The 13,209-nt window shown below is 41.0% G+C and overlaps 1 protein-coding gene across 6 annotated transcripts in view; it reads left to right on the top strand.

The window, feature by feature from the left end:
- USP49 (ubiquitin specific peptidase 49) overlaps positions 1–13,209 on the top strand; it is a 57,871-nt gene extending 44,662 nt beyond the window's left edge. For 5 of the 6 annotated variants that reach the window (XM_048826295.2, XM_048826296.2, XM_048826293.2 and 2 more), the window contains 4 exons: positions 2,900–3,104; positions 7,254–7,362; positions 8,699–8,904; positions 9,656–13,209. In XM_048826295.2, the coding sequence (XP_048682252.1) occupies positions 2,900–3,104; positions 7,254–7,362; positions 8,699–8,904; positions 9,656–9,846 (711 nt within the window). In that variant the 3' untranslated portion in view covers positions 9,847–13,209. The remainder of the gene's footprint in view (positions 1–2,899; positions 3,105–7,253; positions 7,363–8,698; positions 8,905–9,655) is intronic. The other variant, XM_075122017.1, reaches the window with a different exon arrangement.

The following is a 13,209-nucleotide window of genomic DNA, read 5'->3' on the forward strand; positions in this document are numbered from 1 at the left end:
AATATATATACCCTTTAGTCCTCTATTTAGATGTGGGCGTTGGGTTTTCTGGTGAGCAAGGGTTAATTTAAAATCACTGTTCATTTTGAAAGGTGTCTACGGTGCACATACTCTTCATACCCTTTTTTTAACTAAATGTTCTGTGTTCAGAAACATCATCCTAGTTGTTTAATACTGTTCAATACATGTCTAGAGTCATAGATGTAGCCACAGTGTTTAAGACTTCTGTATTAACAACTCTTTATGGAGTTATATGCAATGTGTGTGATGGAATATATTTTGAGCCATTTTATTTGTTATGCTTCTCCTGCCAAGAGTTTATTATATATATGTGACAATGCAACTCCCATTTACACATCACATCTTTCATCCAAGGTTCCCCCAGGGTGCTTTACAAATATTCTTTCATTAAGCCTCATCTGAGGCTTTACGCTTTATAGATGGATAAACTGAGATACACAGCCATGCAGCGTCTTGCCTAAAGTCTCTCACAGCAAGTGACGGAGCTCAAAATAAAACGCAGAAGTCTTCCCTCTCGGTCCCTTGCTTTAACTGCTAGTCATCACTCCCTCTGACCAATTACATTTGCCCTTGAGTAAGTGAACATACCTCAAGATCAAGAAATCTTTTTTTTTCATAAAGATCATTTTCCAGCTCGGAAAACTGAGTAGAACCCAGAGTAACACCAAACCTGCATGCATATACTCTCCTCCCCTTTCTCTCTCTGCATGCCCCTGCCTGCTGCTGCCTTAGTTTTAGTTTTAACTTTGCTGCAATTTGTTATTGGTCAGCACCATTTTGCAGGACATGAGGAACAGTGTGCATTTGAGCTCCCTCCTCCACACTACCAGAGCAGAGCATGAGTGATTTCATAGGGCTAGTGCATGAAACAGGAACTGAAACTGACCATAACAACGAAAGTGAGTATAGATGGTATTCTTGAATCCACAAGTGAACAAAGAGAAGAAATGGTGAGAATTGGGCCCTAAATGTTAACATGAATTCTTTGTATTGTTATGAGCTGGGTGAAACCTTATTATGGGTTGAGTTAAAACCCCTTTAAATTAATGTGTGACTGTGCCCTTCCGTTAAGATAGTTGTAAGAAACACTTGAGGGGCCACACCTAAAACAAGGCCTAATAGAATCTGCTCAGAAACTAACACCATGTGGTGTGGGGGAGAGGGTGGTTCCACTGGGTATTGTGACCAGGAGTAAAGGGGTTGGATGTGTGAGTGAGAGAGAGAATGAGTGAGTGTGAGGGAAAACAGAAGACACAGATACTAAGAACAGAGAGAGAGGGAGAGGGCATGGCTACACTTGCAGATGTGCTTTGAGTTAAACCAGCCTTTGCAGAGCGCAGTGGGGAAAGCGCTGCAATCTGTCCACACTGACAGCTACAGGTGCACTGGCGTGGCCACATTAGCAGCTCTTGCAACAGCCACAAAGAGCAGTGCATTGTAGTAGCTATCCCAGCATGCAAGTGGCTGCAACATGCTTTTCAAATGTGGGGGAGCGGGCTGGAGTGTGACAGGGAGTGTGTTGTGTGTATGTGGGGGAGAGAGTGGGTTTTGGGGGGGGGGCTGAGAGCATGTCAGCATGCTGTCTTGTAAGTTCAGAGAGCAGCAGACCTCCCTCCCCACCACACACACACACACACACACACACACACACACAGCATCCCACAGTAATGGTTGCTTTGTCTCGGAGCACGTAAGCAGCTGGCTGTCAGAAACGGAGCTTTCAAAGGGCATATCCGCATTCCTACAGCAAGTTCAAAACAATGAGAAGAGTGGTCACTTGATTTAAGGGGATTATGGGACGTTTCTGGAGGCTGATCAGAGCGCAGTAATGCAACACTTCATTCACACTGATGCCCGGGCGTTTCAGCGAAGGTGCAACAAGTGTTAATCTCGCTGAGGTGGAGTACCAGGAGCGCTCTAGCCATGGAGTCAGAGCGCTCTACGTGCCTTGCCAGTGTGGACGGGTAGTGAGGTAGGGCGCCCAGGGCTGCTTTAATGCGCTCTAACTCGCAAGTGTAGCCAAGCCAAGAGGTAGCTGGTGAGCCCAGTGTGACCCTGGAAAAGCTAGAGAGAGCGCTTTTGGCTCTGTTGGCTAGAGGTTTGGGGCTGTAAGCTAAGGGCATGTCTTCGCTAGCAACATTAAAGCGCTGCCGTGTAGTCACAGCACCAGCTCTCCCAGCACTATAAAAAAACCCACCTCCACGAGGGGAGTAGCTACCAGTGCTGGTGCACTGTCTACACTGCCACTTTACAGTGCGGAAACTTGCAGCACTCGGGGATGTTTTTTTTCACACCCCTGAACAAGAAGGTTGCAGCGCTGTAAAGTGGCAGTGTAGACAAGGCCTAAGAAACTTGTCTTGTTTTTGGTTCCTTCTGCATTTGGAGAAGCAGAACTTTGTACGTTCCTTGTAAATAAACAAGATCGGATCAAAGAAATACTTGACTACCACTGATTTCTCCTCCTAATGGGAACATTTCCAGGGCCCTGAACTTTGACTAGCCACTTGGGTCAAAAAGGGGCGACAGTATTAGAAAATAGTTCAGAACTATTGAGACATGTATAATAATACTTTGCAGTTATATAGCACTTTTCAGCTGAGGATCTCAAAGCACGCTACAAAGATAAGTATCATCCCCATATACATTGTGAAAGAGCTGTAGAGAGGTTTAATGACTTGACCAAAATCACACAATGAGTCATGGTCAGTATTGGGAATAGAACCCGTTTCTCTGGACTGCCAGCCCAATTTCCTGTCCACTGGACTGGATTGCCACACGGGCATAACCAAACAATTCTTTGGCCCACGTGAATATAAATGCCTATACTGTAGGTATGTGTACACATAACATCATTTGTGTATAAACCTTTCCTTTCCAGGTCACCTGCATAACATGCAACTACAAATCCAACACCATTGAGCCCTTCTGGGATCTTTCCCTGGAATTCCCTGAACGCTATCACTCTATTGAGAAAGGGATTGTCCCCGTTAACCAGACAGAGTGCATGCTGACAGAAATGTTGGCCAAGTTCACAGAAACAGAAGCTCTGGAAGGGAGGATATATGCGTGTGACCAATGCAACAGTAAGTGAAGTGCTGATGCTTTACCTGCAGCTTAGATACACTGTCCATTGTTCCGGGTAAGAGATGTTCATAGTGCACTTTTGTGTGTGTGTGTAAATCTAAAAATTGGTACCTCGATGCATGTGTGAGAGAGGGGTGTGTTTGTTATATTTTTTAAAAAAATACCCACACCCTTCATCACTACTCTGTTCTGGTGCAGGTTCTTCCTGTTGATAGCTTCTGCACCTTCTGTGTACCAGTTCAGAACTGACCAGGTGCTCCTTTTATCATTCCTTACATTCAGCAGCACAGATTGCTGAGAATATATTTTGACCCCATCTATAACTGCTCCCTCCTACTATGACTTTCTTTAGTTGGTTGCTTCCTCTGCCCCACTTAAATCGCTCACAGTAATTTTGGGGGGGAGAGGTGAGATTGTGGAGGCAGGTACAAAAGGAAGTTTATCATCTTCTTTTCTTCCCTGTCATGGCAGAAATGAACAAACTATCCTGGCCAGGTGTGTTGTTGTTTGTCCTGCAGTATGTGAGTTTTAGTGTAGTCTTGGTAAGTTGCAGTGTAGGCTTAGCATCATGTCTCCTTCAGGCACTGTAGACTTGAGCATTTTTGTCTCTGCAGCTGTAGCTTTCAGGCAAAGAGTTCTAAAGGGCCACCATGTCAGAGAAAAGGTGCTCCCTTTCTTTGTGACTAGTAGGTGTCTTTACCAGTGAGCTGAAATTGCTATTTGACTCTCAAATTAGTGTATTTTCTGTTAAGTGAACATGTGCATCTCACTACTCTCATTTAGAATATATCTCTTGTTAGCTTTCGTGGTGGTCTGAGGATTAATATTAGGGCTGGATGAATACTGCAGAAAACTTTCCAAGAACATTTGCTTACGTTTTTGAACGAAGTAATTTTGAGCTTGTGAATAATCATGTGGTTTAGTTGTACTGGCACCCACATTCACCAAAACTGAATTTCAAATTCTGACACGTGATTATTTATGATGGCGTCATCATATGTTCATCCAGTTGGGAGGAAACAGAGTGACTTATTTGACCTGTCACAACTAATCAGCACAGCTGAAATAGCAAACATTTGTGTGGAGTGATTTGCAATCAGTATTTTTAATCACAAATTTATTAAATACTTTCAGATGATAAAATCTGAGGAAATAGCCATCTGCTTGTGGATAGTCTATAAGCAAAAGAGGGAACTAATTTCATCAGCTAAATTATTTGCTGTGAATCATTCACACAAATCTGATCAGTATTGTTCAGTTTGGCTTGTGTCTTAGCCTTGTATTCTGCAGTTCTTGTTTGTGCAGACCTAAAGTTTGCTGATGTAAAGTTTGCCGATTATAATTGAATCCGATAAGGAAGCATTAACTGAAAAAAGCAAGTCCTAGTGGGAGGCAGCAGTCCTACCAGTAGATGCCAAAAATCATTGGTGGTACTGCTTGTCAGAAGTGATAAAGAGAAGGAGCAACCCATCTGTTCTGAATTGGTTCAGTGAGATGCAGAAATCCACTTAACAGGTACATTTCTTATTGGAAGCTCTGGCTGTCACCTGTCCATTTTTTTTTCTTCCCTTTTTCTAAGCTGTGTCCTCTGTGCCCTGGTGAAGTTGACAGGTTCCGATTAGGAAAAAAAGACACCCCCCCCCCCACACACACACTTTTATCCCATCTTTTGTCGATAAATTTTAAAATAGTCTTTACCCTGGAGTAAACTTGCTTCCGTATGCAGGCACACTTCCCTTCTGCCCTACCAGGCTTGGTATCTTGTTGAAAGCTCTCATCTCTAACTTGATTCATATGAATCTCATCCTCCTCCCTCGCCCCCGCCCCCAAAGATAGTGAAGTGCAGGATTTACTTGCTCTATCTATGCAATATAAGTGAGTCAAATCAGTCTGTCAGTAGAACACAGTGCCAGATTTTGCAAGCTGATATTCAGTCCTTTTGGATGGAGGTAAAAACAAAAATGTTGAAGACAGAAATGGATTGTGTGGGGTGTTGCATATAATGCTTTAGCTCTAGTGATTTCCAAAAACAAACAAATAAATACACCTTTCCTTCCTCCCCCCAGCCCTTGGTAATCAAAAATTGTTTCAATATTTGCTGTTTTACATTTTATTTTTTTTTTTGAAAAGCAACATAAAATATCTCACCTCAGTCTCTTGAGAAACCACGCGTCAGACATTTAAGATAGACTGTGCTGCATAAAGCCAACTAGCCAACATGACTGTATGCGATACTCCTTCCTTGTTTGAATGCTGAGTTACAGAGGAGGCTGAGTTAGCAAAGGTCTGTTATGAAGCAGTTATCTCTGCATTCTCTTTATGAAAAAATGAAGCGCACATTTCAGAACCTTTGCTTTCAGTGGGTGGGGGTGGAGGTGTTTGCTAGATATATAATAGAGTGGCTTTTTATTTTATTTTATTTTTGCCTTGAAACTACTTTCCCTCCGCCTCAGTTTGTTAGCAACTCGCTTAAACATGAAAATGATAGCCCATTGGGAAACACGTGACATTTGTTCTTTGTTGTTTATGGTTAAACGTGGGATACATCGCTTTCTATAAGGATTAATTAGTAGAACACAAGCAGAGTTAATAAAAATTGGTTAATTTTTTAGATACAAATTCTGAACTCCTTACTTGGCTTTTACAAAATCCTGATGCAATAAAGGCAACAGTTTTGCCTGCGCAATTATGTGAGTAAATATGGAGAGGCAATCATCAGGATTTGCCCCTTCATTGTAGTTTAATTCAAACCTGTTTAAGGTGAAGTACAAAGAACGTTTTTAGAATGTAGCTTTTTATAATTTTGTTCTCTCCCATCAAAGAGAGCTACTTCTACAGGGTTTATGGGGACAGTTATATTTTTAATTTAATAACAAATCTGCTAGTTGATAGAATGTAAATAGTGGCTAAGAATCCTTTTGATTCTTTTACTGTTCGTTCTCAGATTGCTTTCGTTGTTGGCAAAGTGTTGATTATGGCACCTTCATTGTACTGTAATCTGTGCTCTGCAGTGGTAGCTCCACTCAGCACTGTAACAAATCACTCCAATTAGAATAAATTATTTTATTCTTGTTGATTGTACTTTATGGCGTGGATTACAACACTCCAAAGTGAGAATCCATGTCTGCAAACCCTGGGCTCAAGGCAGCGTAAGGAGCCACCTCTTAATTTTACATTCCTGTTAGTGATCAAAATTTTACTTAAAAAATAGCAAATAGAAGTTGACAGTGAGTGGTTGTGGAGATGAGAACTTAAGGGCCTCTGTTTTCCATTTGCTCACCCAAGCCGCACACCTTACTACCCCTTTGCTTTTATTCTCCCACTCTCTCCATTCTTTCCCTTGTGGACCCCTACACACGAAACTGCGTCTTTGATCTGGTCACCAGGCCTTCCCCCTCTTCTCTTTCAAGTGGCTTCTTAAAACACCCCTTTTCCATTTAGCCATATACACTTTACTCTCCCCCTCACAGTCACAAGTGAAAAATCTTCCAGATACGCACATTGCTAACCCACAGTAACCACATGATCTTTCCATGGTAACCCTTGTCCTCACAATATTTGTTGCAATTTCTTGTCAAACTATCTTAACTTAGACTATCAGCTCTTCAGCACAGGAACGCTGTCTTTTATCTGCCTGTAAAGCTCCGTACACAGTTCTGGTGCTGTATTTAAAAAAAAAAAAAAATATCCACAATGCTTTTTCAATAACTTGGGGACAACCTAGCATTATTTAACATTGAAACTGGCTGTATGCTCTGTGGTCCCAGCCATCTCTTTATCAGCCCTGTTGTACATCGCAGTGTGAAATGTTAACAGAAGCAGCCTGAAACTGATAACTGAAGGCATGAAGATTATAAGCAGCACAAAAATGTGAAGTTGTGAATATTTTAAACAGCATGGTTTACCATTCCAACAAATCCATGGGGTTGGAATCCTCCTGCTTAGAAGTTGCAGATGCAGGTGTTTGTAAGCAAAACTTCCCCTGGTGTACCTCTATCCTTATTCACTTTGTATTTCGCTGGTAAGTCTTTGCTGTGAGCTGACCTGACTAAAAAGGAAGAAGGAAGGGTTTGTCATGTGCCGCTTCCTCTTTTGAAGACAATTTACAACTCAACCTATGTTTTATACCTTTCTTAAACTTTTTGTAGGCAAACGACGGAAGTCTTCTCCTAAACCTCTTGTTTTGAGTGAAGCTAAAAAGCAGTTAATGATCTACAGACTACCTCAGGTCCTCCGGCTGCACCTTAAACGATTCAGGTGAGTTTTGCGGGCCACAGGTAGTGTTTAGCAAGGGAAATAGTTGCATGGAAAAGATGTGCTACCTTCTTTTTGGACATGAGTGGTTCATACACACTATGAAATTATCTTATTTCCTGCATCGTGCAAGCAAATAAAACATCTTACACGCAGCAAATGTTTAATTCACAGCACAGGTGGCTTGTGTACTCAGTGTAGTGTCCTTATTAAAATGGGTATCTTGCTCTTAGGCTACATTTCCGCTTCAAGCTAGGGGGGCGATTCCCCTGCTCATGTACACATGCTTGTGGTAGCTCTCATTGAGCCAGCACAAGTATAAATAACAGTGCAGCCGCAGTGGCATGGGTAATGGGGGCACAACTGAGCCATGCCAAGTACAAACCCACCTGAAACTGGCAAATATGTACTTGGCTCGGCTCATCCGTGCTTTTATTGCCACTACTCATGCTATTGTGGCTGAACTGCTATTTATATTTGGACTAACCTGATGAGAGCTAGCGTGAAAGTGTGTACACGAGCTGGAGAATCACACCCCTACCTCTGTTGTATAGACATAGCCTTAACGTTTTTGCAAATACAAATACTGGTCAACGTGTGTAAATATTAATATAGTACAACTATGTATCCTTTGTGCAGTGCATTCAATGCCTGCCTGAGTTTGCAGCAGCCTGAAACAGCTCCAAATTGACTCTATTCATTCAATGGAGTTTCTGATTATGACCGTTTTAGATATCAACATTAATATCTATTAAGCCCTGGTAAAAGTGGGGATAATCATGAAAAGTTGCAGTCTGTTGAGAGTAGCATCTCATTTTGGAAACACGGTGGTAGGTTTTCATCTATGGAACTTGCTCCCCCTGGTAATTTATCTGACCCCCACTTTTGCCACTTCTAGGTCATGTTTTTTGTTCTGTTTTTTCCATAATATAACAGATGCTGGAACTACGGTTGGAAAGTGTCTTTTTGACTGATAAACCCAGCCCTAGTGTACTTGTTATGGGGGAGTATGCTTCGTATTTGGGGAAGTTTATATCCATAACTGAATCTCGTAAGTGGTGCCGAGACAACACATTTATATGGGGCTATATTACACTTAGAGCATTTCCTGGGATTATTTCACACCAGTCTACAAACTATAATAGACTTCAGAGTGGGAGCAAGAGGAAAAACATATTTAACATCTACCTCTCCCCTTTTGAATTCTTCAAAATCTCTTAGTAGGAGCAGGTTACTGGTCCCATCCCCACTTTTCCCCAGCTCCCTACCACTTTATTTCTTTGTAAAGTCCTTGAGTGTCTGGGGGGGTTTATTTTGATTGCATACATTTGTGTTGCAGGTGGTCTGGACGTAATCACCGTGAGAAGATTGGGGTCCATGTCCTCTTTGACCAGGTATTAAACATGGAACCTTACTGCTGCAGGGACTCTCTCTCCTCTCTTGACACAGAGACCTTTGTCTATGACCTCTCCGCTGTGGTGATGCATCATGGTAAAGGGTTTGGCTCAGGACACTACACAGCATATTGCTACAACACAGAGGGAGGTGCGTGTGCCTTATTACTGGGGAAACAGATTTTAAAAGTCTGTTTAATATTTTGTTCCATAGACTTAGTGTATTTTAAAGGTTTATAGTCAGAGCTTTAAATAAAATTTATTGCCATTCCATAGCTTTATTTCCAGAGCGTATTGCTAGTAGCATGTATTTGCATAAGGACCAAAGACTGCTTTTCCTTTCCCTTCCTTGTAGCCCACTGGGATGGCTTTACTGCTTGCTTCGTACCATCGGCGTTTCATTGTCTTGTGCTACGTAACTCGATTGTGCTGCTCTGATTGGCATCTTTCTGACCCTACTTGGGATGGGGAGATAACACAGAAAATGTGCTGAAACTGGAGCTGGACTAGTCATGAATAACATCCACAGTGTTTTTCTAAATTCCCGAACGCTTACCTCTTTCCACAGCATGAGTATTGATACTACTCTTCCCCACCTTATTACAGAGAAGGGAGAATTATAACTAGGCCTGTCTTGAAAGCTTTTAGTTTTTGTTAGTTGAGGAGGTTTTTTTAGGATATAATAGAAAATCAAGTTACAGCTCCACCACATAGTGGTAAACTGGGTTAATAGCATAGAAATGCTATGCAGGCCTGCTCACCTGCAGGTTAAAACACCTCTCTTTTCCCCCTCCCCTGGAAATTCCCATTTCTTGTGATTGTTTTTAGGGTACGTTTATAAGAGACAATCAAAAGGATTATGGTCTCGTTACTAATGTCCTCTTTCTTCCTTTGGTTCCTAGGTTTTTGGGTCCACTGCAATGATTCCAAACTGAATGTATGTAGCGTGGAGGAGGTGTGCAAAACCCAGGCCTACATTCTTTTTTACACTCAAAGAACAGTGCAGGGCAAAGCAGGAATCTCAGAAACACAACTCCAAGCTCAGGTGCCGTCCAAAAACAGCGATAAGGACAGAAGACTGACATTCCCATGATGGGAAGCATTAATAACTCAACTGACTCTCTCAGTTTTTTAAACCATTGGTGTTCACACATCATTCCTCTTCGTAGGAATAAAGGCTTACTGCAGGAACAGATCAAATCACCATGTTTGCCACCCCAGGGTCCGGAAAAATGCCTATCAGGCTGTGCAATTCCGTCATAGAAAATTGTAGTCAGAATCTTTTCTTCTTTTTTTTTCATTGGTAAAACTCACTTTCCTCAAAACAGCCACAGATGCCTGGTATCGTTCATCTTATTTCAAACAGAAATTAAATGAAGCATGTAAAAGTAAGTACAACCCATTTGTTCATCCAGAATACAAACCTATCAAACTGACTCCCAAATTCGCTAGTAATTAATACGGATTACAAAAAAGATCTCCAGAAAAAATAGAGGTACAGTAGAATCTCACTTAACCTTCATTCCCTTGGTGTCAATGATATTCTCTGGTGCGAATCACTTACCCAGTCCCTTCCCACCTGTGTTTGTGTGAGTGGTTTCAATTTCCCCAAAATATCTTGAATAGGTGGAGTTGTATTTTTCAAAAGGCATTCTTGCTGGAGAGTCTTCTAAGGCCCTTTGCCCTAGGAAAACGTTTCACCAAGCCTTAATCACATTGTCTGTAACAGTGCTGAAAACATTTTGAAAATAGATTAGTGCACATAGGACACTACCAGTAGAGGAAGGGACGAGAGGATGCCCATTACTGACTTCCATTGTCAGCAACGGATCATTTTCTGAGTATTGACAGGGCCTAAATTTAGCATTGGTACACACATGGCAGCATTTTTCTTTAACTGGACTAAATTGACTTGGAAATTTAGTGTTCACTTCTGATATGGAATGTGATAAATGTGGTTCTGCTCTGGAGAGAGATCATGTAAAAGTGGAACCTTCTGATTGATCAGATCTGCCCCAGTACATGTTCAGAATCCTGTCTGCAGACGTTAGCAGCAAAAATAAGTGTGAGTTGTTTTTTATTCCTGTTAGCACTACAGTGCCAACGCAGCTATAGGGGAGTGTGCTGGATTTTGGGTTTTTTTTGTGCATAAACACAATTGCTTACTAAATTCCAACCTGTTACGCTTATGCAAGTTTGTTGAAGACAATGAGATTACATAGACATTATGGAGGGAAGAATTTGGCCAGCCACATCTTTATCAAGTGGTGGCTTGGCTCTCAAATCCCAGTTTGAGTTTGCAGAGCTGCAGACTTGTAAAAACATCTTTATACTTGCAATCTGAGCTTGGTATAGAAATCACTGAAAAACAGCAACCATAGGGCCTCACGGTACCATTTTAGTCTCTTTTCTCAGTAGAACCACACTTAAAACATTTATTTAGTTTGAGGATTGTGCTGTCCATGTTCAATTTTAGAGATCAGATCTGAGAGTTCGAAAGAGGGTCTCTTGTTCCCTGTGCAGTCAGTCTTGTTTGGTGGAGATGGCTAAGGTGGAAACAATTTAAAAATCCAGTGGGACATTTTAAACCTCAGAAATTTAAACTTAAAATCCAGATAAAAAGTCCTGAAATCATTGGTTTTCCTTCTTTCCTTTTATTCTTGTCAGCATTTGCCCACCAGATATAAACTAATTGGCAGAGCCATCCTGTTGTTCTACAGGGTGGGATAAATTTCCTGAAGTAATACCCTCTTGCCATTGCCACTATCATGACAATTAACCTCCTGTCTTAAGGGCAAAACAGACTCTCCTCTCAGGTTGTTGTTAATCACTCCAACTATCCGGGAGGGAGGGAGCAGTATGGCAGGGCAGACAACCAACTTCTTTCCTGTCACCAGAGCAAAGACTGAGTGTGTCACCTCAAGGAGACACTGGTCTTCACTGTCCTGGAGAGTGGGAGTTGCTCAAGAATCCATGTTTCCTGTATGTTTGAGCAACGTGTTGCTTTGGAGCCTACAAAAATTGCCTGGTTTTGTTTTGCTAGTAACTGTAATTTCAGAATTCTACATTTTCACTCACTGGAGGCAGAGCAATTTGAGGCAGTCCCATAGGTGCTAATGAAATTTGTTTTGTTTTAAAAAAAAAAAAAAAAAAAAAAAGCCTTATCTGTAACTAGGCTTGGAAGGATTTGATTTTTATTTCTTATGAATTCTGACAGGTATTTGTTTATTTCCTAGATGTATGTACTGATTTTTTGGGGGGCAATTCAAGGAAATAAAAACAAACCCCATAGATAGTAACTATTCAAAATGTAATGGGCCAAATTAAGACAGAATGTAAGGAGATTCAACTCCACTGAATTCACTGCAGTCCAAATTTGGCCCAGGGAATGTAAAAGTTGAGGTCCGTAAGATTTAGAAACAAAATCATGCAGCTGTGATTATCAAATATTTATAAGCATGATTGGTTCTTTGCTAATACAAAAAGTACATACTTATTAGTCCAAACAATATTTGAAAGCAAAAAGTAGAGAAGAGAAAGCTGAAGTACTAAAATACCTTTTTAATCTTTTTTGGGGGTGGAGGGAGAAATAGATATTTTCCAAAGCACTGATTATCCTTCCAAGCCTATCAGTTCTTTTAAGATGAAATTGGACCCATTATTTAACAGAAAGTAGATTATTTGCTTTTAAACAGCAGATTCACAGTTTACCATGACTGATGACCATAATGGCAAATTTACTTTCTGGAAACTCCTGCCATGGTAACGCTGTTATAGAAAAGCCTATGATATAAAGGCAAACCACAATGCAGCATTACAATTGTTACTGCAGTGAGCCTAGACTTATCACTATGAATGCTCATCTTTTGACTGAGTGTGTTGCATTAATATTTGAATTCAGGTAGTAATACAGTTGTCACTTGAATTGAGTAGGTTGCAGAGAGGGAAGGGAGGCTGGAAGGAGGGTGTACATTTAGCCATCAATGTATCAGATTTCCCAAGCAGATTTGTAGCATTTGCTGTTGATATCTTTTGAGATTAGTGGCCTCTCCATATGACATTAACCCAGTAGTGCTGAGATGTGGAGAAATTGCAGTCAGAAAAAATGACTTACCCTGGTAGGGAAGGAAATAATTATACTTTAAATTAAACTTGCTTTTTCCAACACTGTGAGGTTTCTGTAATATTTAGCTTTTATTTGGAAGCGATAGCGTATAGCATTTTTTATGCTGTTTGGTTTATATTTGTCTACTGCAGGCTTCTTTATATAAGCATCGCCCAGTGCTCCCACTGTGCTGTACACTGTTTTATAGTGTCCTGGTTGCCAGAAATTCTGATTGGAAGTTACATGTCTAGGTCAATAAGATGAAGATGTTATTTGCAATTACAGTGAAGTCCACTTAAGTGAATGCTTGACAAAAGTGTAACCTATAAAATAAACTTTGTCCCTCCTTAA

The sequence above is a fragment of the Caretta caretta genome, chromosome 21 (assembly GCF_965140235.1).
Source record: "Caretta caretta isolate rCarCar2 chromosome 21, rCarCar1.hap1, whole genome shotgun sequence".
Lineage (NCBI taxonomy): Eukaryota > Metazoa > Chordata > Testudines > Cheloniidae > Caretta > Caretta caretta.